General features: G+C 40.0%; 1 protein-coding gene across 13 annotated transcripts in view; it reads right to left on the bottom strand.

Moving 5' to 3' along the window:
• Window positions 1–23,265, bottom strand: part of LOC137236413 (transmembrane protein 47) — a 71,820-nt gene that overhangs the window by 19,653 nt on the left and 28,902 nt on the right. For all 13 annotated transcript variants that reach the window (XR_010948406.1, XR_010948404.1, XR_010948405.1 and 10 more), the window contains 3 exons: window positions 13,704–13,890; window positions 13,461–13,610; window positions 973–1,035 (listed from right to left, as the gene is read on the bottom strand). Coding sequence is in view for 10 of the 13 variants with exons in the window: in XM_067759001.1 (XP_067615102.1) it covers window positions 973–1,035; window positions 13,461–13,610; window positions 13,704–13,890 (400 nt within the window). In the remaining 3 variants the exon portion in view is untranslated. The remainder of the gene's footprint in view (window positions 1–972; window positions 1,036–13,460; window positions 13,611–13,703; window positions 13,891–23,265) is intronic.

The raw sequence follows: 23,265 nt of genomic DNA, 5'->3' as shown, positions 1-23,265 counted from the left end.
TACACAGAAGGTTCAACTGGGAGACAAGCTTTGATATTTTCTATGAAAGTAAATAAATAAAGAAAAAATACAAAGTTTACAAACGCCGATGGTTACGACGGCATGTTTCTGAATTTCACTTCTTCATCAGCTCGCTTTTCGGGAGCTGAGTATTGAACTCGAAATCTCCAGCATTCATAGGCGGATGTCTGGTAGGTGGAGCACGCTACCACCACACTACGGTGCCCGCCCGCAAACGGTTACTGAAAAATAACCACCATACTTAAATATTGTGACGAATATTATCATCACTAAGCGATACTATCATCACTAAGCCGATACTAAGCAGCCACTCGTGTGTACGTAAACAAACCAAATCAAAATCATCATCTACACACATGCATACAAGGCGGTGGAGAGATTCTCACAAACGCATGTCATCATCAGCCGACGTAGTACTCACATATACACACGCATATAGCTACAAACTATAAATATACATGTATATGGTTGGTAACCAAGCATGAAGTTCACGAAATTGCTAGACCTTACGAGAAATGGGTGAACGAGGAAACGGAGAGTATAAAAGCAGCGCAAGCTGAGGCATGACTAAGCAGTTTGATTTAAACACGCAATTAGTTGTGAAGTAAGAGTTATTGTGAAGTATTCTCAAAGTAGTCTAATAAAGACCAGTTTGCGTTATTGAATGTTGGAGGTATTTATTCAACAGTTTAGCGATTCGAACGTTACCAGAAGGTTTGGAATAAGCGGAATTTCCCTAAATTCGTTACAATATGTTGTAGAACATTTAAGCATTTAGCTCTTTAACGAAGGCATCAATTCGACTACTTTTTTGATAGCCCGAATAAAATTAAATTTAGAATTGATTAAAATGTTTTTAAGGAACTAGTCGCAGAAAATCGATTATAAGAAGCGTTAATAAAGAACCCGTCCTTCTAACAATTGGAAAAGAAAATATTTTATTTAACTTACCTAAGTTAAGTTCGCCAGCAAAACAAACTGGATATATTATAAGCGCAGATAGGACAGCCAATACTAAAATAGAAAAAAAAATTATGCGTTATAGAAAAAATATATAAACAAAAAGTATATTAAGCCCTTAACATTTAATACAAAGGAGAATTTAGGTTAGCTTAGGTTGATCTGGTCGGTGAATGAAGACCTGACGTACGAATGAATGTGTATTTTTAGTGTTACAGACCAAACGAAAATGTCCAATCAAACGACAAGAGTTATGTTATTAACTAACATCATTCTCTTGGCAAACACTAGACGTTTTTAGTTCTTCCGAACATATTAGAACGTCTTCTGTATATGCATATACATAGTGTAACATCCTGTTTTGTCAACGAATCGGCCCTTTCATTACCTTCTATCTCCTTATGACCCGGTATACTGCCGACCATAAACAAAAAAGCAGTAACGTGCCTTTTTACTATGGACGGCAGTATATATGTACGCCTCGCCCTGAGCGAAATCATTCTCACGCTTGTTTGCTCTTCGGGACCCTTCTAGATGAAGTGCTATGGGAGATGATTGCGTTAATAGCAATCAATATACATACTGACGTATCCGCAACAGGTCATTGACCGGTAAGGGCACTTAAATCTGCGATGTTTTCAAATTATTTACGGGCGATCTCATTTGTTATTAAATAGGATATATTGAGATTGACATTGGTGTTGACAACTTTCAAAGCCAGTCATACTCTCGCCTATTCTGTGGCCTCGCTTGATATGAAATGACTAGGAAAAGATCTTTATCATCCTAACTCAGCATTCTAACGTTGCTCAACGTCATTTGGGATAGCCTTATAAAAGTTGTGGAAACCCAATTTCAGATATAGCGGCATATTAGATATTAACAAAAATTTTGTATTTATCAATTTTCTTTTCATGCATATTTTCTAGGATTTGATGTATCGTGGAGATCTTATAGCAATGGTATAAACAGCTCGTTAACGGTGGGCTTCAGTCTATCGCATAATACACTGGATGAAAACTTATAGGAGATTTTGAGAACACTGATTACAATTCAGCTATTATGAATCACCTTTTTTATGCAGTTGGCAGAGTACACTTACGGTAAGCCGCATTTTAACAGCTGTTCTTATCGGTACAATGGAATCTTAAAATTTTCTCAAGACCGAGTAGGTGTAGAACTTATTGAGATACATACTTTATAAGCTTGTGGCACAAATGGTTGTACGGTCGGATTGTACGCACATTCAGGGCGCTGGAGTTATGTACGTTTGCCGGCGGTCATGTCATCGATTTGATTTAGCTTTTTCTGATTAGGAAGCATCCAGTTATATTGGCAGTTGTTTAATGCTGGAACGCGGTATTGTAAATGATATCGACATCGCAGGCTCTTCATCTTTCGTACTTAATTTCTCAGCAATAATTGGAAGAATTATTGATCCCTTCGTCTTTCAGATTTGTCGGGCTATAGATGCTGATGAGGGATATCACACGTTTTATTGTAAATAGATGCAAATCAAAATGTCACATCTCGCTAGCCCAAAATAGGCGCTTAATGAGATAATGATCACATATATGGAATACCTAAAGGGAGAAAAATTATCGCGATAGTTGTCTTTGAGTCTTATTAAACGGTTTTATTTAGCTCGACTTGACAGGCTGGCTGGCACGAATTTTGTAATTGAAATTTAAGTAACTTCCCGATAAGCTACAAGCTTGAAACTTGGAATATATGTAGTTCAGAACCCGATGGCAATGCAATAATAAGAAAAAATCCGATAGGTGTCGCATGGATCGAAATATTTCAAAAAATCGTATTTGTGGTCCGATTTTTTTCATATTTGGAACACATAATACATACATGAATAGAAAGCGACCTATGAAAAAATTGCCGCTAGGGGGCGCAAGGATCTAGATATTCAAAAAAATCGTATTTATGGTCCGATTTGGCTCATATTTGGAGCCATACTACATAAAAGAATAGAAATAGACCTATGAAAAAAATCGCCGCTAGGTGGCGCAAGGATCAAGATATTCAAAAAATCTTATTTTTGGTCCGATTTGGCTCATATTTGGAACACATAATACATACATGAATAGAAATCGACCTATAAAACTCGCCACTAGGTGGCGCAAGGATCGAGATATTCAAAAAAATCGTATTTGTGGTCCGATTTGGCTCATATTTGGAACAAATATTACATACAGTCCGGTAGAAGTGACATCAAAATATTTTGGAGTTCGAGGAGGAACAAGCATACGTGGCGCAGAGTCAAGTAAAGGAAGGATTATGTATTGAGGACTTAGGTTGTAACAAATTGTCAGGAAAGAGTCCTTGTAATAATGAGTCACTAAATGAACTAAATAGAATGAGAAACAATAGGCAATTAAATAAAGACTAAAAACTTGAAAATAAAATTTAAAAAAAATTTTAAGTTAAACGGTTTTATTGAGAGGAATAACTACACACTGAAAGAAATTGTGCTAGTAAAATCAACAAATCGGTTCTGCTGTTCTTGACTTAACGGAGATTCGGTGAAATTTATCGATTTATGGTTAATTCGACCGAGTTCTTTGTCAAGCGAGCAAATTAGTTTAGTCATTTCAACAGAAGAGAAATTGTCGCTCTTAAGTTAACAAAATTCTGTAAAATTGACAGATTCCTAATCAATCTAACTGATTTTTTTGTTAACACAACTCATCTCACTGGTCATTTCAACAGCGATCAACAGTCAATACATGAGTAAATTTCAAAGAGAATTTTACGCTCACTGCGCTCTCTACTTTGTACTTATGTATGATGTGTACTATATGTATGCACATATTTACGTATGTATATGGCGGCCGCCGTGGTGTGATGGTAGCGTGCTCCGCCTACCACACCGAAGTCCCTGGGTTCGCACCCCGGGCAAAGCAACATAAAAATTTTAGAAATAAGGTAAATTAATTTGTAAATAAATATATATATATGTATTAGGGCGGGTCGATTTAAAAATCGCTCATTGCTCTATGAAAATCGTATTCTAGAGATCAAAAAAAGAAATTTTGCCGAAGGAACCATACCTCTAAAACGAATTCTGATGTCCCCCCCCCCCCCCCCCTTTGGGTCGAACTTTTGGGTAGGGGCAATTTCAATTCTACCTGCTGTGTCTTGTGGTGGCTTAAAAAACAACACAAGCAATTTTACGATCTGCAATTGTGTCGCAGTGATACCCTCATTTTTTAAAACGGTTGAATAAAAAACCCACACAACTATGTTTACGACATACAAATGCATCACAGTGATGCCTTGGTTTTAAAAGGGGGTTGTAAAAACGCTAATTTCTAATAATTTTTTTTTTAATTTCTTTTCTATTACTAAGTTAAATTCATTTTTTCATTTACATATGTTCTGACTAAATAAATTTCTAAAGAGAAAAATAAACTCCAAAAAGAAAAAACATAGGCATTTCAAAGTGGGATTTTTCAAAATTTGTCCCTACGACCCAAAGGGGGGGACATCAGAATTCGTTTTTGAGGTATGGTTCCTTCGCAAAGTTTCTTATTTTGATCCCTAGAATATGATTGTCACAGAGCAATGGGCGATTTTTTTGCCTCCCCACAAATCGACCCGGCCTAATATGTATATACAAGGGGCAGGGTGGGGGTAGCCTTGGCGTGCCTTGCCTAATGATTCGGTCGCATGTAAATATTCTCATTCTAACATATTTATGTCTCAATATTAAAAGATGTATGAGTGTTTAAGCTCCAAATGTATGTACGTGTGTGCATATGTGTGTATACATATAATTTTACGTAAGTTTATAGCCGGTTTCAAACGTTTCCAAGGAGCACCACGTGGAGGCAACTTACTTTGCACCTCGTTTTTTTTTTAATTTTATTTTTTTAGTTTTTCATGTTTTTTTTTCGTTTTTATGTTTTACATTTTTTTATTATTTTTAATATTTGCTTGTTTTGTTTGTTTATGTGTTCTTAATTTTTTTAAGATTATATTAACTTTATAAACTTAACTTTTAAATTCTCAAATCTTTTTACATTATTAAATACTAAGATTACATATTTAAAAATGTTGTGATGGTTATGTCACCACAGCTTTCTTTAACCGTGTCAAATAATTTGGTTCTTCAATCATATTTATTTTAAATCTTTCCCAGAATTTTTTGAACTCCTTATGAATCGACTCCCCAGCCTGTTCGGACCATAATCCTAAACCATCGTTATTCAAGAATATAATGGCTTGTTTTAAATGTTCTAGAATAATATGGAGCTTGACCGTGTTGTGAAATTCTGCAAAAATTTGATAAATACTACGACCAGAACGGTAAATATTATTAATTGTTTTAATTCGTAAGTTTATTATGTGTTTGTGATAAACATTTACAAATTCGATCCTAGAAATAAAGCGATTCGTAATAAAATCAAGGATGATTCTTTATGGGATTATATGTCCCAGTAGTATTTTAACTCGGGATTATATATCCCTAGAGTTCACAAAATGCTTATAAGTTTACTAAAGTCTTTTTCGAATTTTTATACCTAATAGACACGATGGCCAGCAAGAGAGCTAAACAAACAGACGATGACATCGAAAATGTGTTCTACAATTCCTCAGGTGAATCGGAGCCATTTGAAGATAGTGGCTCTGAGTATCTAGCTTCGGAAGATTACGATGAATCTACCGGGGAAGAGGAGGGTCCACATATGGAACGTGATGGCTATAGTGATGAGGAATCCAGTTGCGATGAAGATATCAGTGCCGATGACGTGAAAGAGAATTGTGCCGTTGCAGTAACACCTGCTACGGAGAATATAAGGACAATCGCAGATGGCGACCGCCCACGAAAAGAAATGCCTCCACAGTACACCCCATCCGTGCTTTGCGATTTGAATCGAGGCTCCACTGAACTGGATACTTTTTTGAAACTCTTTCCTCCAAGTATTCTCATATGGATTAGCCAGTGCACAAATGAAAGAATCAATATCGTCAATAGAGGTCAAGGTGAAACAAAAAGAAACCTGTAAATATTCATGAAACAGACCAGCATGAAATTTTTACAATGCTAGGAATAATGCTTGTGACTTCCTACAATAGACTACCGAAAATCCCCATGTACTGGTCTAAGAGAAAGTCTGTTGGCAACGCTTTGATTAGGGACAAGTATGTGACGAGTTTTATTGCAACTCTCCACAAAAGCCAAATGGCTGCTCAACAAGCTACTATATTGAAGAGGTGGTCAATTGCCTAAAACATACTTTCACTGCGTGTCGCGAGGATAGTTCCTTTCAAGCCATCGATGAATCAAAGGTCAAGTTCAAAGGAAGATTGGCTTTGAAGCAATACCTTCCAATGAAACCGATCAAACGTGGAATTAAAATTTGGGAAAGATCTGACTCATGTGTATACGACTTCAATATATATTGTGTCACCGACAGTTTGTTTGTGAGAGCATTAAGGACATTCGCTGGTTGACTGTGAAGCAGAACGGTAGTCAGTTCGTAGTACAATCAATTTCCTTAACATTTGAATTATAATTTAACCTAAACCTTTTGTTAATTAAATAAACAAATACATGTATTACTTTTATAAACGTGGTGAGACTATTCATTTTAATCCATTTGGACATTCCTGACATCTCAGAAGTGATATGAACATATTTTACATCCATTCCTACATACGAATTGAATTTTCAATCAACGATACAAGCCAGGGGAAATACCACAAGTAAGCGAATCAACGAATAAGTTTAAAAAGAAAAAGGGCAAACAAAATTGCTTCAAACGTCTCTTAACATATTTAAGAGATCATTTGCAACAGTTACATACGAAAAGTTACAACGGCAAGTGACTTTGCATACGTACAAAACAAAAGGTAAACGCAAACGAATCAACAATCGAAGTAGCGAATGTAAGAACACAAGCAGAAGGGTAGTTTGTGTGTTTGCAACGACTTCGATACAAATAAAACGACGAGAACGCAAAAAAAAAAAAAAAAAACAAAATAAGACAACAGCAAGAGTAGATTTATTTTGTTTTGTGTTTTTGGCAACGGCTTAAGAGCAACGTAAAAGGGGCAGTGGTGTTTATAGCTGCAATATTGAAGAACGTTCTGGAATTCTATTGAGGAGAATTATTGTGAGCCATACGGGCTGAACAACGGCGAGACGTTCAAGAAAAACCAACGGGTTTACAAGTGAATTTCTGCAGAACTGGAAAAAAAAAAGAAGCAAGAAAATTTTTTTCATTTTTTTGAATGACAATTGCATGCAGAAAAGTTAACTACACTATAATATGGGAAAAATTATCAAATTACACACTTTAAAGGTTGATCAAATCAACAAATTGCTACAAAACCAAGGTGCGACGGTAATGGGCAATAAAGCAACAAAAATTATTAGATTGACAGAAATGTACGGCGTTGATGAAGTTGATGCTGAAGAGTTGGAGGTAAGCAGCGAAGCTACAGCTATGCAGAAGCAAATGGAAGAAATGCGTGGCATTATTGCGGGGCTAGCTAAGTCTGTAAATGATTTGGTGACAGTACAGACAAGGCAAACGTTAACACCGTCGAACGCCACAACGATTCCAGCAGAAGCAAGTTGCCACGATAACCATTCAACTGCCACAACAGAGGTTCACGCTGAAATACCAAGGAGTTCATCGGAACATGATTTTAATGGTACACCAATAGCAGATCGTCCATTGTTAGTCCCAATGACGCAACGTGAATGGAAAAGAAGCGCAGTGCACGACATCATCGCAATATTACCTGATTTTGATCCATTAAAAAATTGCAACGAGTATGGACACATTGCAGCAAAATGTCCAAAGCCTGCAAGAAAGGAAAGATGCGCAAAATGTAACAAAGTGGGACACGATTCTAAGTCTTGCCGCTATGAAAAATCAACGCTTGCAAAGGTAGTTAGTGAAAATTTATATCCACCTTTAATGTCAAGTGTCTTGCTGAATGGTGACCAGTATTCGGCGTTTATCGATACTGGCAGCGACACATCAATCATATCCGAATCCAAAGTACCAACCAATGTGGAAAAGAAAGTATGTGTTAGAAAGTTAGAGGGATTTGGGGGTGCAAGCGTTGAAAGCAAAGAAGAGATTGAAGTAGAATTAGTTATAGAAGGCAGCGCACTTAATACGAAATTGCATGTAGTACCCGACGAGTTTATGCCATACGATCTGCTCATTGGACGAGATGTTTTGTGTCGAAAAGATTGTTCACTAGTTATACAGTCGGGAAATATGCAGATACAGAAAAATACGGCAAAGGGTTTTAATGTTAATGTATCATTAAGCAAAGACGAAATGCATGAAGTACTTCATTTACTAGAAAAATACGATGATTGTTTTGCAGAAGATTTAGGAAAGCTTGGACGTTGTAAAACAACAACTATGGAAATCGTTGTCAGCACCGAGAAACCAATTACAGGTAGGCAGTACCAGGTACCTTTTATCCAAAGACCTGTACTTTCCACGATAATTGACGACTTGCTTAAGCACAATATAATTCGTCAGAGTTCATCACCTTACGCAGCTCCAGTTGTAATAGTGAAGAAGTCAAACGGGGAAAATAGAATGTGCGTTGACTTTAACCATAAAAAAAACAATTCCCAATGCCAATAGTAGAACAGCAGTTGTCAAAGCTTGGGGGTAATACGTTTTTTACCACTCTTGATATGACTGCAGCATATTATCAAATTCCATTACATGAGGAGAGCAAGAAGTTCACAGCGTTTTTGGCGCCTGAGGGATTATACGAGTATAATGTAATGCCATTTGGACTGCGAAATGCACCAATGGTCTTCCAGAAGATGATTATTCAACTTGTATGTGGTTTGAGAAACCGAGACAAAATTATAAGCTACGTTGATGAGGTTATAATCGCAACAAAGAATGTTAGTGAAGGTATTGGTGTCCTAGCCGAGTTTTTGGTGGCAGTACGAAATGCTGGTCTCACGCTAAAACCAAGTAAATTTACTTTTATGTCAAGAAATGTTAAATTCTTAGGCCATGTCGTAAGCCAAGATGGTATTAAGCCTGGTGAGGAGAAAACAAAATCAATTAAAGTTTTTCCTCAACCCACTAATGTAAGTGAAGTCCGTCGATTCCTTGGCTTAACAGGTTTTTTCAGGAAGTTTATACCAGATTATGGTAGTACCGCTATGCCGCTAACAACGTTACTAAAGAAAGCACAAACATTCGTGTGGACAGACGAACATGCCATAGCTTTTGAAAAATTAAAACATGCACTTTGCACTCAGCCGGTGTTAGTTTTGTTTGACGTAATAAAGAGCCACGAAGTACACACCGACGCTAGTTCCATAGGGCTATCTGGAGTGTTGTTGCAGCTAGAAGGCGAGGATTGGAAGCCGGTACACTATTACAGCAGACGATGTAATGCAGCTGAGTCTACGTATCCATCACATGAATTAGAAGTATTGGCGATCGTAGAGACGCTTGAACGATTACGAGTTTATTTAGTCGGTACTCCATTTGTTGTACGAACGGACTGCAATGCAATTGCAACAACTAAGTCCACTACAGCATTGAAGCCGCGCATTGCCAGATGGTGGCTAAAACTACAAGAATTTGATTTTACATGTACATATCGACCTGGGTCTAAGATGCAGCACGCAGACTCACTTAGTCGAGCGCCTGTTGAAATATCGAAAGGTACAAACACTGTTGCAGAAAAGGTATTGAAACTTAACCGAGGCAATACGATTGATGATTGGATTTACTCAATGCAACTCCAAGATGAAAATTTAAAACGAATAAGCGATATAATTACAGGGAAAGAAACGGCAGATGAAGCTACAATTAAGCAAATGAAAACCGATTATACGATGCATAACAGTCGATTATTTAGAAAAGCTAAGGGCGAAATGAAATTAGCAGTACCAAAGGCAGTAAGATGGCGAGTTGTTAAGTCATGTCATGATGACTCTGGACATTTTTCTTTAGAAAAAACATTACAGCGACTATGCAAACATTTTTGGTTTCCACGCATTAGGAGGTATGTCAAATCATACATAGCAGCTTGTGAAGAGTGTTGCTTAAAAAAAATGACGGGAGGTAAACCGCAAAGCCAATTGCACGTAAGCGATGTGTTGCCGATCCCATTTAGGCACATCTTTATTGATCATGTGGGTCCATTCCAACGCAGCAAATCAGGGTTTTCGAACACATTATTAGTTGTATGCGGATTCAGTAAGTACGTAATCCTAAAGGCAGTCAGAACTACGAAAACTGAACCAGTCGTAAAAGCACTAGAAGAAATCATGGCCATTTTTGGTCAACCACTTAAAATAACATCAGATCGAGGTACGGCGTTCACTTCGAAGCAATTTGAAGAATTCATTTCCAATCATGGTATTCAACACAACAAAACTGCAGTACGAACACCGAGAGCTAACGGACAGGCCGAACGCGTAAATAAAACAGTTATCAACGCTTTGAAATGTATGAGCGAAACTGCCAAAACATGGGATAAAATGCTTCCAAACATTCAATGGATTATTAATTCCCAACGTAATGAGGTAACAAAATACTCGCCTAATGAACTTGTGTTTTATTTCAATCCCAGAGATGTAACATACAACCGAATGATACAAGCTATAAACGATGATGATAAGGGTAATCCAGATATCGAGGTGAAACGTGATGAAGCAAGAAACAATATAATGGCAGAGAGACATAAGTGGAAAGAGCGTTATGATAAAAGACACCAAACTCCAAAGAAATATGATGTTGGCGACTTAGTGGTCATTGATCATGTTCCAAATGCAACAGGTCTCTCCCATAAGCTGGATCCCGCATTTAAAGGACCATATATTGTTACGAAAGTACTTAACTACGACAGATATATTATCGAAGATCTACCAGACTCAACACATACACAAAGACGTTATTGCAACATATGTAGTGTGGATAACATAAAACCGTGGTGTGCATTGATTCCTGAACTTGATGGTATCGACGACGACGATGATTCGTCCATGCAGGACGAAATGTCAGGAAAGGCCGAGCTGTCACCGACAGTTTGCTTGTGAGAGCATTGAGGGCATTCGCTGGTTGACTGTGAAGCAGAACGGTAGTCAGTTCGTGGTACAATCAATTTCCTTAACATTTGAATTATAATTTAACCTAAACCTTTTGTTAATTAAATAAACAAATACATGTATTACTTTTATAAACGTGGTGAGACTATTCATTTTAATCCATTTGGACATTCCTGACAATTGTAGGAAAAATGAATCATGAAATGTATCTGACAACTCGGCATTGTGCGAGAGGGTAGTTTTAAGTTTGACAAAAGCTACCCTCCTGTAGTTCATGCATGCACTTTTGAAGTACGTATATGTCATCATCTAATTATCTTCTTGTAAATTGAAAATAATCCTCTTTCAACTGTTTGTATGTTTTCAAATTAAGATTTTCTTTATTATTGTTTTCATCGTTGTCATGTATATATATATATCAAATATAAAATATAAAATAAAAAAATATAAAATAAAAAAATATATAAAAAAAATATATATATTGCATAAATATGTTCCAACGATTCAAAAACACGCCTTTTCTATATCGCAAAAACTGATGCTATCAGAAATATGTAAAATGTGAATATTTTTGAAATAGGAGCAGGTAGGTTTTCAAATCCAACGAATTTTTCATCTATAATCTTCACCAAATACAACCTCGCTTTCCTTTTTTGTCGACATTTTCATGCAACCTATCGTTGCTTCCTTCCCACCTTGTACATGAACAGGTATTGTCAAAATTAATGCTTGTGTATATTTAGTTATGTGTATGCGTTGTGTGCTGGCGGTCACCGTGGTGTGATGGTAGCGTGCTCCGCCTACCACACCGTATGCCCTGGGTTCGGACCTCAGGCAAACAACATCAAAATTTTAGAAATAAGGTTTTTCAATTAGAAGAAAATTGTTCTAAGCGGAGTCGCCCCTTGGCAGTGTTGGGCAAGCGCTCCGAGTGTATTTCTGCCATGAAAAGATCTCAGTGAAAACTCATCTGCCTTGCAGATGCCGTTCGGAGTCGGCATAAAACATGTAGGTCCCGTCCGGCCAATTTGTAGGGAAAATCAAGAGAAGCACGACGCAAATTGGAAGAGAAGCTCGGCCTTAGATCTCTTCGGAGGTTATCGCGCCTTACATTTATTTATTTATTTATGTGTTGTGTGCTCACTCAGAGCCGAGGGTGGGTTTTACTGATCGATTTGTGTAGCTGACTTAGGCAGGTAAAAGTCCGTAATTATAGTCGTTTGACCTTCTTTGTGGGTTTGTTGTTTTGGTGCGTTAATTGTTTTGTATTTATTTGTTGTTGTGTGTTTGTCTGTTGTACCTGTGTGATTACTTTGTTTCTTGTAAACAAGTTTTAAAGGCTCGAATATTGTGTCAGAAATTGTGTTTATCTGTTCGTTTATTATTCTATCGTCGAATGTTTTCCGTTTGTAGATTTCCATGTTTTCGAGTACGTTGAGACGTCGGCCTTTTGCTTGAATGTGAAGAACGCTAAATGTTTTATTGATGTTTGCTGGGGAACATTCATTTTCGACCATGTGATTCGCGAAGTAAGTCTCTGGTATAATGTTTGGATTCCGTGTTTTTTGTTGTAATCTCTAATGTGCTCTCTGAACCTCCTTCTTATTTGCCGTCCTGTTGTTCCTATGTAACTATGTTGGCATCCGCAGGTAAGCTTGTATACGCCGTGGCTGCTAAACGGATCCTCTGAGTTAGTGCTAGTTCTTAGTTTTCGCCCTAGATTGTTCGATGTTTTGAACGCTGTGTTAATGTTATATTTTTCAAAGAAGTTTGCCAATTTATATGTTGCCTTTCCAGTATGTCATAGTCGCCCAGGTGTTATTACTTTCCTTTACATTATTTCTTTTTAGTTCACCGTGCGTCCTTCTGAGCTTAGACCTACTAGTGCTTTTTTATATCCGTTGTTTGCAGTAATGTTATACTATATAACTTCAAGCTTTCTCTTATATGCCTCTTGTGTAAGAGGTGTTATTTGAAGTACCAAATGCCTTAATGCTGCATTTTTATGCTGTTGGGTGTGATTTGAGGTATTTTGTATTATTGTGTCGGTGGCCGTGGGCTTTCTATATATGTCATAGTTAAATCTTTAGGCAACCTTATCAATATTTATCGTTAAAAACGAATTTTAGAAGAGGGTACTTTTTAAATAAATTCTGAGACAGTGTGTTATTCTAAAATATTTTAATTAATTCACTTATCAAAAAAAAATCGGAGATAGGGCACTCGCTCTTCATCCGAGTGCTGACATAGGGCAGTCTTTATACAAATTCTGAAACAAGTGTTTTTCCAAGACTTTCTTATCGCGCTTTCGAACCGGATATTGTGATTTTCCACTTATCCAAATCAGTTTTATACAATTTTTCAAATTTAAAAAAAAGTACTTATTAAAAAATTTTCAGCTACTTACATGACAACAGCATCACCAGTACTGCAATTCTATAGAATTTATATTTCATATTGTGATTCTGCGTTTTCAAACCCAGTCCAGTGAGTATGGTGGCGATCACGTCTGTTATTAATGTGATTATACATAATGCGGCAGTGGCTTTGATATAAGCTGAAATACGTTAAAATAAATATTTAAAAAGATTATAATAATTAACTAACATTTACATAGACTAAGCTAGGGATTGAAACACAAATTACTTACCCACATCTCGACTGGCATAACAACCAGGCGGATCATGTAAATTGAATGGCAGCGGCGATTCAACATCGTCTTCAATACAATGCACAAAGAGACCTTGACGCCAACCAGCAGCCATTAGCCAGTCCGTGGAAGCTAATGCCATTATCATTAGTATGACAACGATGACACCACAAATAAATGCAATGACCTAAAAAGGAATATGCGGGATTGGAAAGGTTTAAGTTATCAATACATGCTCTCATAATGAATAACAAACACACAGTGGGATCTGACTTCGCTGGATTATATAAAGAGGCAAACAAGACGAAGTACTTGTTATCATTCAAGAAAAAATCGGCCCATTCGCGCCTTGACAGCCACGTCATTGTTGACGGATATAAATTCGAGACTGTGAAGGACTTCGTCTATATGGGAACCAGCTAGAGCAGCAAAAACAATGTCAGCATAGAAACCAAACGGAGACTAACTCTTGCCAACAAGTGCTAGTTTGGACTGAGTAGGCAATTGAAAAGTAAGGACCTCTCACGACGATGGAAAATTATGCTTTACAAGTCGCTTTTCATACCTGTGTAGCATTCACTCATTAAGTTATTCATTAATTTGTACCAACATATGTATATTTCAACCCGTTTTGGAATGAAAAGATATTGACTCTTACATGCATATTCATACAGTTGTACATACGTATATTTTGGCTCGCTTTGGTACGGCATGAGAGATTCTATTCACACATTCATTCATTTGTACAAACATATATTTTGTACACCGTGCATCATATGGTAACCTGAGCCTTGGTATGCCACTGTTTAGAGCTTGCGACAAGCCTTTACCTGTAGACAAATTATTAACATGATTAATTTATGCTTGCGTTACACATTCCACAGCCAAGTTTAATTATGCTTAGAATGCAGTTCCCAGGGAACTGAATTGAATGCATATGTGTGTTATACTTAGTTTGTAAGTATTAGTGTAATTAAGTATTTTAGCTCTTAGAAATTTTGTATAAAAGAAAACAACTTTTGAATAAAGAACAGAATTCAATCTGCTGCCGTTTCAATTGGCAGTAAATTCTATCTGGTGCCGCTAACTGGGCACTGCAACCTATATTTCGATTTTCTCTTATCCGCAAACATTACATGGCGATGCTGCCAGTTCTGCTTAGGCAAACTGCTGTTTACAACGCAGTCTGCTAAACATCTTTAGCAGGACGCTCCCAAACATTACACCTGTCCTGATGCATGGCTCGGTACAATGATGAGCTGTTTAAAGCACCGGCGAAGCAAGGATAGCTGGCGTGGCTTGTTACGAAATGGCCAAAATCACTTAGGCCTCACTAGCTCTTCTTCTTAACAACGATCCCTTGTTAAATCCTCAATAACATATCCTATGTGATATACATATTGTGAAAACGCATTCGTGGATGGCCCTAGTCCACATTTTGTTCTATATATCAGAAAGGATCCGAACAGGTTGTTAAGTGTCACAACGTATTGATTAGAACTAGAATCTCGTGTACAATTGTTCCACCAGCGACGATGGAACATCCAAAGATGTTCTTTTTTTATTTAAACGAACAGTTTGAATGGTTTCTGCATCCAGCTTTATTTTTCATTTTAGCTTTGGAAAATAAGGACAAGACATGACTGCCTTTGATTCAGACAGTTTTCCCAAACTCTGGGCACAGCATATCTTCCACCTCCTTGGTTGTTTGGAGGATGTTGCGCTAGCCCTCCCCGTTGGGCTGAGATTCACCTACCAATATTGAGTCGGCATATATCAATTCTGACGCTAGGATACGTACTTTGACCTTTGGTATAGTGGGGACCAGCTCTCTTTCTTGTTGTTGTTGTTGTTGTAGCAATTCTCGCCCCACCTAATAGCCGCGACCGATCACAAATTGTCATCAATATTCTCTAACGGGAGTCCAAGGAAACTTGCCGTTTCAACAGGGGTGGACCATAAGGAAAGGGGTGTTAGAGGCGTTGGTTCCACATTACAATTGAAGAGATGGTTGGTGTCATGTGGGGACACATTGCAAGCGGGGCATACATTTTGTATGTCGGGGTTGATTCTGGATAGGTAAGAGTTTAACCTGTTACAGTATCCTGAACGAAGTTGAGCAAGAGTGACACGCGTTTCCCTGGGGAGTATGCGTTCCTCTTCCGCAAGTTTTGGATAATTTTCGTTAAGTACTGGATTCACCGGGCAATTCCCGGCATAAAGGTCCGACGCCTGTTTATGGAGTTCACCAAGGACCTGCTTGTGTTTTTTCACTTCATACGGCTGGGTTCTCAGGTGCCGTATTTCCTCAAAATGCTTACAGAGATGACTCCTTAAGCCCCTAGGCGGTGCTGGGTCATCAATCAGATGTCTGTTGGGATGCCCAGGTTTCTGGGTATTCAACAGGAACTGTTTGGTCAGCATCTCATTTCTCTCCCTGATGGGGAGTATTCTCGCCTCATTATGCAGATGGTGTTCTGGGGACATAAGAAGACAGCCCGTGGCGATTCTCAGAGCAGTATTTTGGCAGGCCTGTAGTTTCTTCCAGTGGGTGATTTTTAGGCTTGGCGACCATATGGGTGACGCGTAGCACGTAATCGGCTGGCTAATTGCTTTGTATGTAGTCATGAGCGTTTCTTTTTCTTTTCCCCAAGTACTGCCAGCGAGGGATTTGAGGATTTTGTTACGGCTCTGAATTCTCGGAACAATTGCGGCTGCGTGCTCACCAAAATGTAGATCCTGACCAAACGTCACACCCAAGATTTTGGGGTGTAGGACAGTCGGTAGCATAGTGTCATCGACGTGGATGTTCAAAATGGTCGACATTTGGGGCGTTCATGTTGCAAATAAGGTCGCGGAAGATTTAGTCGGTGATAATGCCAGGTTTCGCGAGGCGAAAAAACTGGAGAGATCAGGGAGGTAGCCGTTTATTTTATTGCATAGCGCATCGATCTTTGGGCCTGGGCCTGTGGCCATTATTGTGCAGTCATCGGCGTAGGAAACGATTGTGACTCCTTCCGGTGGTGAAGGTAGCTTAGATATGTAGAAATTAAACAAAAGTGGGGATAGGACACCACCCTGTGGCACCCCTTGTTTAATTCTCCTTGGTTTTGATGTTTCGTTTCTAAATTGCACCGATGCCTGCCGACCACCCAGATAGTTTGCGGTCCACCTTTTAAGACATGGGGGAAGGGTAGACCCTTCCAGGTCCTGCAGTAACGAGCCATGATTGACCGTATCAAAAGCTTTTGATAGGTCTAGCGCTACGAGTACTGTTCTATGGTGGGGGTATTGATTTAAACAGCAATTTATCTGGGTGCTAATGGCATTTAGCGCGGTGGTAGTGCTATGGAGTTTTCTGAAGCCATGCTGATGAGGGGCTAGCTGCAAATTTGCTTGGAAATAAGGGAGCAAAATGGCTTCAAGCGTTTTTGCCACTGGCGATAGGAGAGATATCGGACGATACGACTCACCTATGTCAGCTGGTTTCCCAGGCTTTAGTAGAGGGACCACCTTGGCCATTTTTCAGGTATGACAAAGGTGGAAAGAGACAGATTGAAGACATGCGCTAAATATTTGAAACCCTCTTTCCCTAGGCTTTTAAGCATCGGCATAGCTATGCCGCCTGGGCCCACTGCTTTGGATGGTTTAGCACGACCAATGGCGTCCTCAACCTCTTTAGCGGTGATGGTGATTGGTGACGCGCTGAATTTGTGTTTATGTGCGTGGCTATTGGCTCTCCGTCTATCTTTGTCGACCGTAGGATGCATTATATATTGTCGGCAGAAAGCGCTCGCGCATTTTTTCGCGTCCGACAGCACTTTGTCGCCAAAGGCGATGGAAACTTTGTCTTTGGGTTACAACCTCTTAGGTGCTCCTCCCATTTCGCCCGCTTGTGTTCATCCACAAGCAATCTGATGCGTTGGTTTATATCCCTTATTTGGGGGTCGCCTGGATCAAGCTGTCTTATAAGGTCACGTTCTCTCGCTAAGTTTGCGGCCTCCGCCGGGAAGTGGGGCCGGATTTCGGGAATTCTCTCGGCGGGAATGAAATGTGCCGAGGCGGATTTAATGACCTTACGGAAGGCACGCTCCCCTTGGCGGGCATCAGTTGGGGTAGGGAGGGCAGCTAGGCGGCTGTCTGTAAAGGATTTATATTCTTCCCACTTTCCTTTTTTGAAGTTTATGAAAGTGCGTTTTTCAGTGACGATGAAGTCGGCGGTACGCTCAAGCGAAATAAGTATGGGCAGGTGGTCGGATGCCAATGTTACCATCGGCTGCCAGTTGACGCAGTTTACGAGTTCTGCGCTCACGATTGAGATATCTGGCGAGCTGTGACAGCTTCCTACCATACGTGTGGGGCGTCTCCGTTTACTGTGCAGAACGTCGTTTCTTCTATTTGATCCGCCAACATCTCACCCCTACTGTCCGCCCGCAAGTTTGAATGCCATAGATCATGATGGGCATTGAAATCGCCTAAGATAATGCGATTGTTGCCAGTGAGTAAGGCCCTGATATTAGGGCGGTATCCACTGGGGCAACAGGTGGCAGGAGGGATGTAGATGTTGATGATTTCTAGGTTTGCATCGCCTGACCGGACAGATAGGCCTTGACGTTCTAAGACATTGTCCCTGCGGTCGATGCCAGGATCAAACATATAATATTGCACAGAGTGGTGTATGATAAACGCGAGACTGCCTCCATTTCCGCTCTCGCGGTCTTTCCTGTGGACGTTATACCCAGAGCAGGTCTGCAATGCAGATCTTGCTGTGAGTTTAGTCTCTTGAATCGCAGCAATGCGGATGTTGTGCCGCTTCATGAAATCGACTATCTCCGTAATCTTCCCAGTTAGTCCATTACAGTTTAACTGCAGAATTCTGAAGTGCATAAGGGGCGACGTCGCCACTCTGGGGGTAAGTGACGGGTGACTACGCCTGGGTTGTGGAAGGCCAGGACGCAATTGCTGTTGTGGTCCTGGGACTGGGCGTCCTTGGGCAAGCATTGGGGTACCTGGATGATTTGGGTTTGCGACCTGACAACATGGCGCGATGAAACCCGTCGGGGGTTGCCGTCGCGAAGACCAGAACATCTAGGAAAGTGGCACCACCCAAGGCAGGAGCTGCATTGGGGACTAAGATTCTGTTTCCCTCACCTGCACGATTGCTGCCGGAAAAGAGGGGGGGAGAAGACGGGGGCTGGGGCTGATGCTCACCATTGCTACCAACTCTACTACGAAGGTAGTAGTTATGAGTGGTATCAGCTGTTTGAGTTGTTGGCGCCGTGGGGCGCGAGCAGCAGCGGGTACTTGTTGTGGCTTGCTGAGCAGCGGGGCGTGAACAGCAAGGAGCCACAAAAGAGTTATAAAAGTTACGTGGACGTCGGGTTTTGGGATTAAGCCCAGAACAACCTGTCCGATGCAACCATCCCTTGCACGAGACACACTGAACAGAGTATGACCGTCCTAAAAAGATTCTTTTCCGGAAGATGCAGCAAAACCATTTCTCAGGACCGGGGTCAGGAGACGGACCCGGATTGGATTCGATGCCTTCCCGGAGTAAGAGAATATGGAGCAGTCCCGCTGCAAGGAGCTGCTGGGAGGATGACAATTTGTGGGAGGGACGAAACAAATTAGATGGGGTCACACTGAAATGACAGTCCTTGGTCGGGAAAAATCCCGAGTCGCTCCGGTACATAGAACCGACTGCCTTGTGAGACACATATTATTATTATTATAATTATTATTATAATTATTATTAATACTATTATAACTAGGCCTTGATGCACTGTGACCTTTATTTCGACCTATTGTGTTTGACCTTTCAGCCTTTTACTGTATGTGGATGCCTTTAATGTGTTTGAGTACTTCTGCAGGCTTTTTACTTCATATCACGAAGGGATTAAGAGTCATTCCACCTAAATTGGAGAGTCTATGCCATGCCAGAGCGACACATTCGCTGAGAATAAGAACCGCTGTTTCATCCTCCAGCTCACAAAAGCGACAGATTTGTGTATCGGATAGATTTAACTTACTTATGTAATATCCTACACTACAGTGTCCCGTAACATACCCAGTACGAGTTTATAGGTCCTATCTGCCTTAATTGATGAGTTTGATCCCAGTTACAGTGTGTGCCTTAGTGAGTTCATGGAAGGGCTGCTAAATCTCCTTGATTAGCTAGTTAGTCTGCCTGTCCTTTACCTTCATGTCCCTGATGCCCGGGAACCTACCTAACAAAACTTTGTTTTTGGCTTCCAGGTCATTTAGGATGCACTCATCCACTAGCTTAGAGGTAATTGTCTAAGACAGCAAGCTACGTAAAACTGACTGACTGTCTGACATAATGAGGATACTCGAGGATAAGCCTCTTCGTAGACTCTCTATCGCAAACTTCTATTGCATGGATTTTTGCCTGAAAAATAGTGGGGTAAAATCCCAATAGTATCGATTTGTTGAACTTCGGCACATTGTTGTTAGCTCCCGTTTTTTCATCATCAAATTTTGATCCATATGTGAATCAGGCCTCTGAGTCAGGGTCAGTATATAGACTCCCTGTTTCCCTAAGAATTCTTCCCACAATGGGCACCTTAAAATTCCGTGTGGTTCTGAGCATAGAGGCCGTTGCAAAACGAAATTGCAATACATGATTACTTGTGAATGTTTCCGCTCTTTAGCTTAGAGATATTTTGAGCTCTTTATACAGCAAGTGTTCCCTCTTTCTTAGAATAGGGAATGGAGGTTTTCCCACTAAGGCACTAAGTGCACCAGCAGGGCACGTTCTTATCGCACCCGTTATGTTATTGCCGTTCTTTGCGTGGTCTTCGGCCACCAAAGTAAGGAAGCTATTGGCTTGAGAACAGCATTAAATGTTCAGTATACCATTTTGGGAGATAGTGCTAATGTTTTTCCATAGATCCGGTCCAGGCAAAGAAAGCTTTTGTTGCTGTGAGGCTTTGAGAGAAGAGAAGTATATATAGAATAAAATAATAAATGTAATCCATCAGAAATGAAGGTACTGACACTCGTCGTTAGTAATAATTGTGTGCCAGCCCTAATAGTCACTGGATGGATTGCAGCCAACGCCATCTAACAGTCAGATCGGTTGCACGAGCAGAAGGTGTAATGTGAAAAATATAAGTATGGCAGCGCTGTCTTTTAGGCAAGAATCTGGCGATCAGCCAATCAGGTGCTCGCTTTGATTTTTGCTTAGCTGACGCAGCCCTCTGTAGGAAAACATCGGTAGCTTGTTATAAGAAAGATGTTTAAAGAAAATGTGAAAATATGGCAAGGAGGTAGACACGAAAAAAAAAGAAAGAAGATTGATTGAGAATAGAGCACTGAATGCGAACGGATAAATAAAAAAACCCAACCTTGGCATTATTATTACAAATAAACCGGAATTATAGCTCAGGTGTGAAAAAAGAACTTACGTACCACAAAAACAATTGAAAAATGAACATTCGTGAGGAAATGGCCAATATCTTGGCTGATGCTGGGGTGGAATTTCCACAAACAGCTACAACAACGCAGTTGCAGAAATTGTTAAAAAACGTGGTTGGGACTGGCCAAATCCCTTCCACCAATATTGCAGTACGCGTTCCTTCAGCTATTAATACAAATGATTCATTTGCCGCGGATAACCAAAACATTACCAATGATGTTATTATTTCTGGTGCTTCCGGCACTGCTGATGCTGCCGTAACCGATGCCGCTGTCAACGATGTCCCTGTCACTACAGACGCCATCACCACCGCCGCTGTCATCGCCATTCCCGACGCTGAAACCGCCGCCATTACTACCACCGCTGCCACTGCTACTACCACCGCTGCCACTGCCACTACCGACGCCATCACCACCGCCGCTGTCATTGCCAATACCGACGCCATCACCACCGCTGCCACTATGGCCAATACCACAACCGAGTTCACTGAAGAAGCTGCAGGCATATTATACGGGGAAATGCCTAACAGTCCACAACATATAAAAGATGAACTGAACAAAAGGATAGAAATCCTAAGAAAGGAAAAAGAAATCCTGACGTTGGAAAAATCCGTTGCGGACTTAAAACGTGAATTCCAAAACGCACGAAACGACACCCCCATTGGTAACGGTAGGCTACAAATCCCAAATCGTTTAACTTTTCGGGACATCGAACATACCATCACACAATTTGACGGTGAAAATAAAGCATATAGCGTGCACGACTTTCTTCGCAATTTTGATAGAGTCATGCAGATGGTAAATGCAGACGACATGTTTAAGTACACTTGCTTGTGCAATTCTCTTTGCGGTGACGCTAAACTTTTACTGTACAGAGACGTTCTAAATTACGAAGATTTAAAATCGGTTTTGGTTAGAGAATTTGGTCGGGTGGTGAGCCGTCACGAAGTATACAAAGCGTTGGCCACTCATAAATGGGATAAAAAAGCAGCATTCGCCGATATGTGTTGGAAATGGAAAACATCGCTGCTCGTTGTGACTATGTCGACGAATTTGAACTGATCAACTTTATAGTTGATGGCCTCCAAGACAGGTCCCCGGAAATATATATCCTAATAAACGCAAGGACGATGAAAGAATTCAACCAATCGCTTGACCTATACGAGCGTCGTCGCTCATCTCGCCCATCTATATACGACAACGTTCAAAAACCGAAACCATCAAAATCAAATACGCCAAAGAACGATGAAACTGATGCAGCAGAAATACGCTGCTTCAATTGCACCCATATGGGACACTTTCAGAGCAAATGTCCATACGAAAAAAGGCCGGTGGGAAGTTGTTTCCGTCGCTGGAAGATGGGCCATGACCACCGCAGTTGTACTAACTCAAAAAAGGTACTAAACTTGAAGAAAACAGTTGCTGCAGTCGGGACCGACACTGAAGAACGTTGCTACCGAATGTTAGGATCTATGAATATGGTAAGTGTCGCCTATGTAAAAAAACAAGTTAAGTGCAAAAGATTTATGGATTGTTTATCTCTCTTTGATACTGGCAGTACAACTAGCTTTGTTCGCAAGTCCGCCGTGCCATTTGATGTGAGCGGAGTCGCCAAGCAGTCAAAATATCGAGGATTGGGAAATAACAAATTAATGATTTTTCGAAAAGTTAAATGCGAAATAAAATTTAAAAATAGAATAGATGAATTTGTTTTAAATGTGGTGCGTGATGACACTATGGCGATTCCTCTAATTTAAGGCAGAGATTTTTTAAAAAGATTTCATATTTGCTTATGCTTATTAGGTGATGCGACAATTAAACATACAAAACAAGAAAATAATGATATGCCAGATAACACTTCTTATTTCTGTGCACTTAACTTGAATAATATACCTAGTCTTAAGGGTGAAGAGGCATTCAGAATTACAAATCTCTGTACCAAATAGCAGTATACGGGTAGAAGATGTTGAGCTCGAAGAAATAAACGTAGTGTCTCATGAGGCTTGCAGCGATGGGTTATGCCCACTTGATCAAAATTTTAGTGAGAATATTTTTAATAAACAGGCCGTCTGCATATCTGAAATTAATATAAATCAAGAATTAGAAGAAAATAGTACTGATGTAT

Source organism: Eurosta solidaginis, chromosome 1 (assembly GCF_040869045.1).
Source record: "Eurosta solidaginis isolate ZX-2024a chromosome 1, ASM4086904v1, whole genome shotgun sequence".
Taxonomy (NCBI): Eukaryota; Metazoa; Arthropoda; class Insecta; order Diptera; family Tephritidae; genus Eurosta; species Eurosta solidaginis.
Note: the sequence above shows the minus strand (reverse complement) of the source record. Positions and strands in the feature narration are given on the sequence as shown.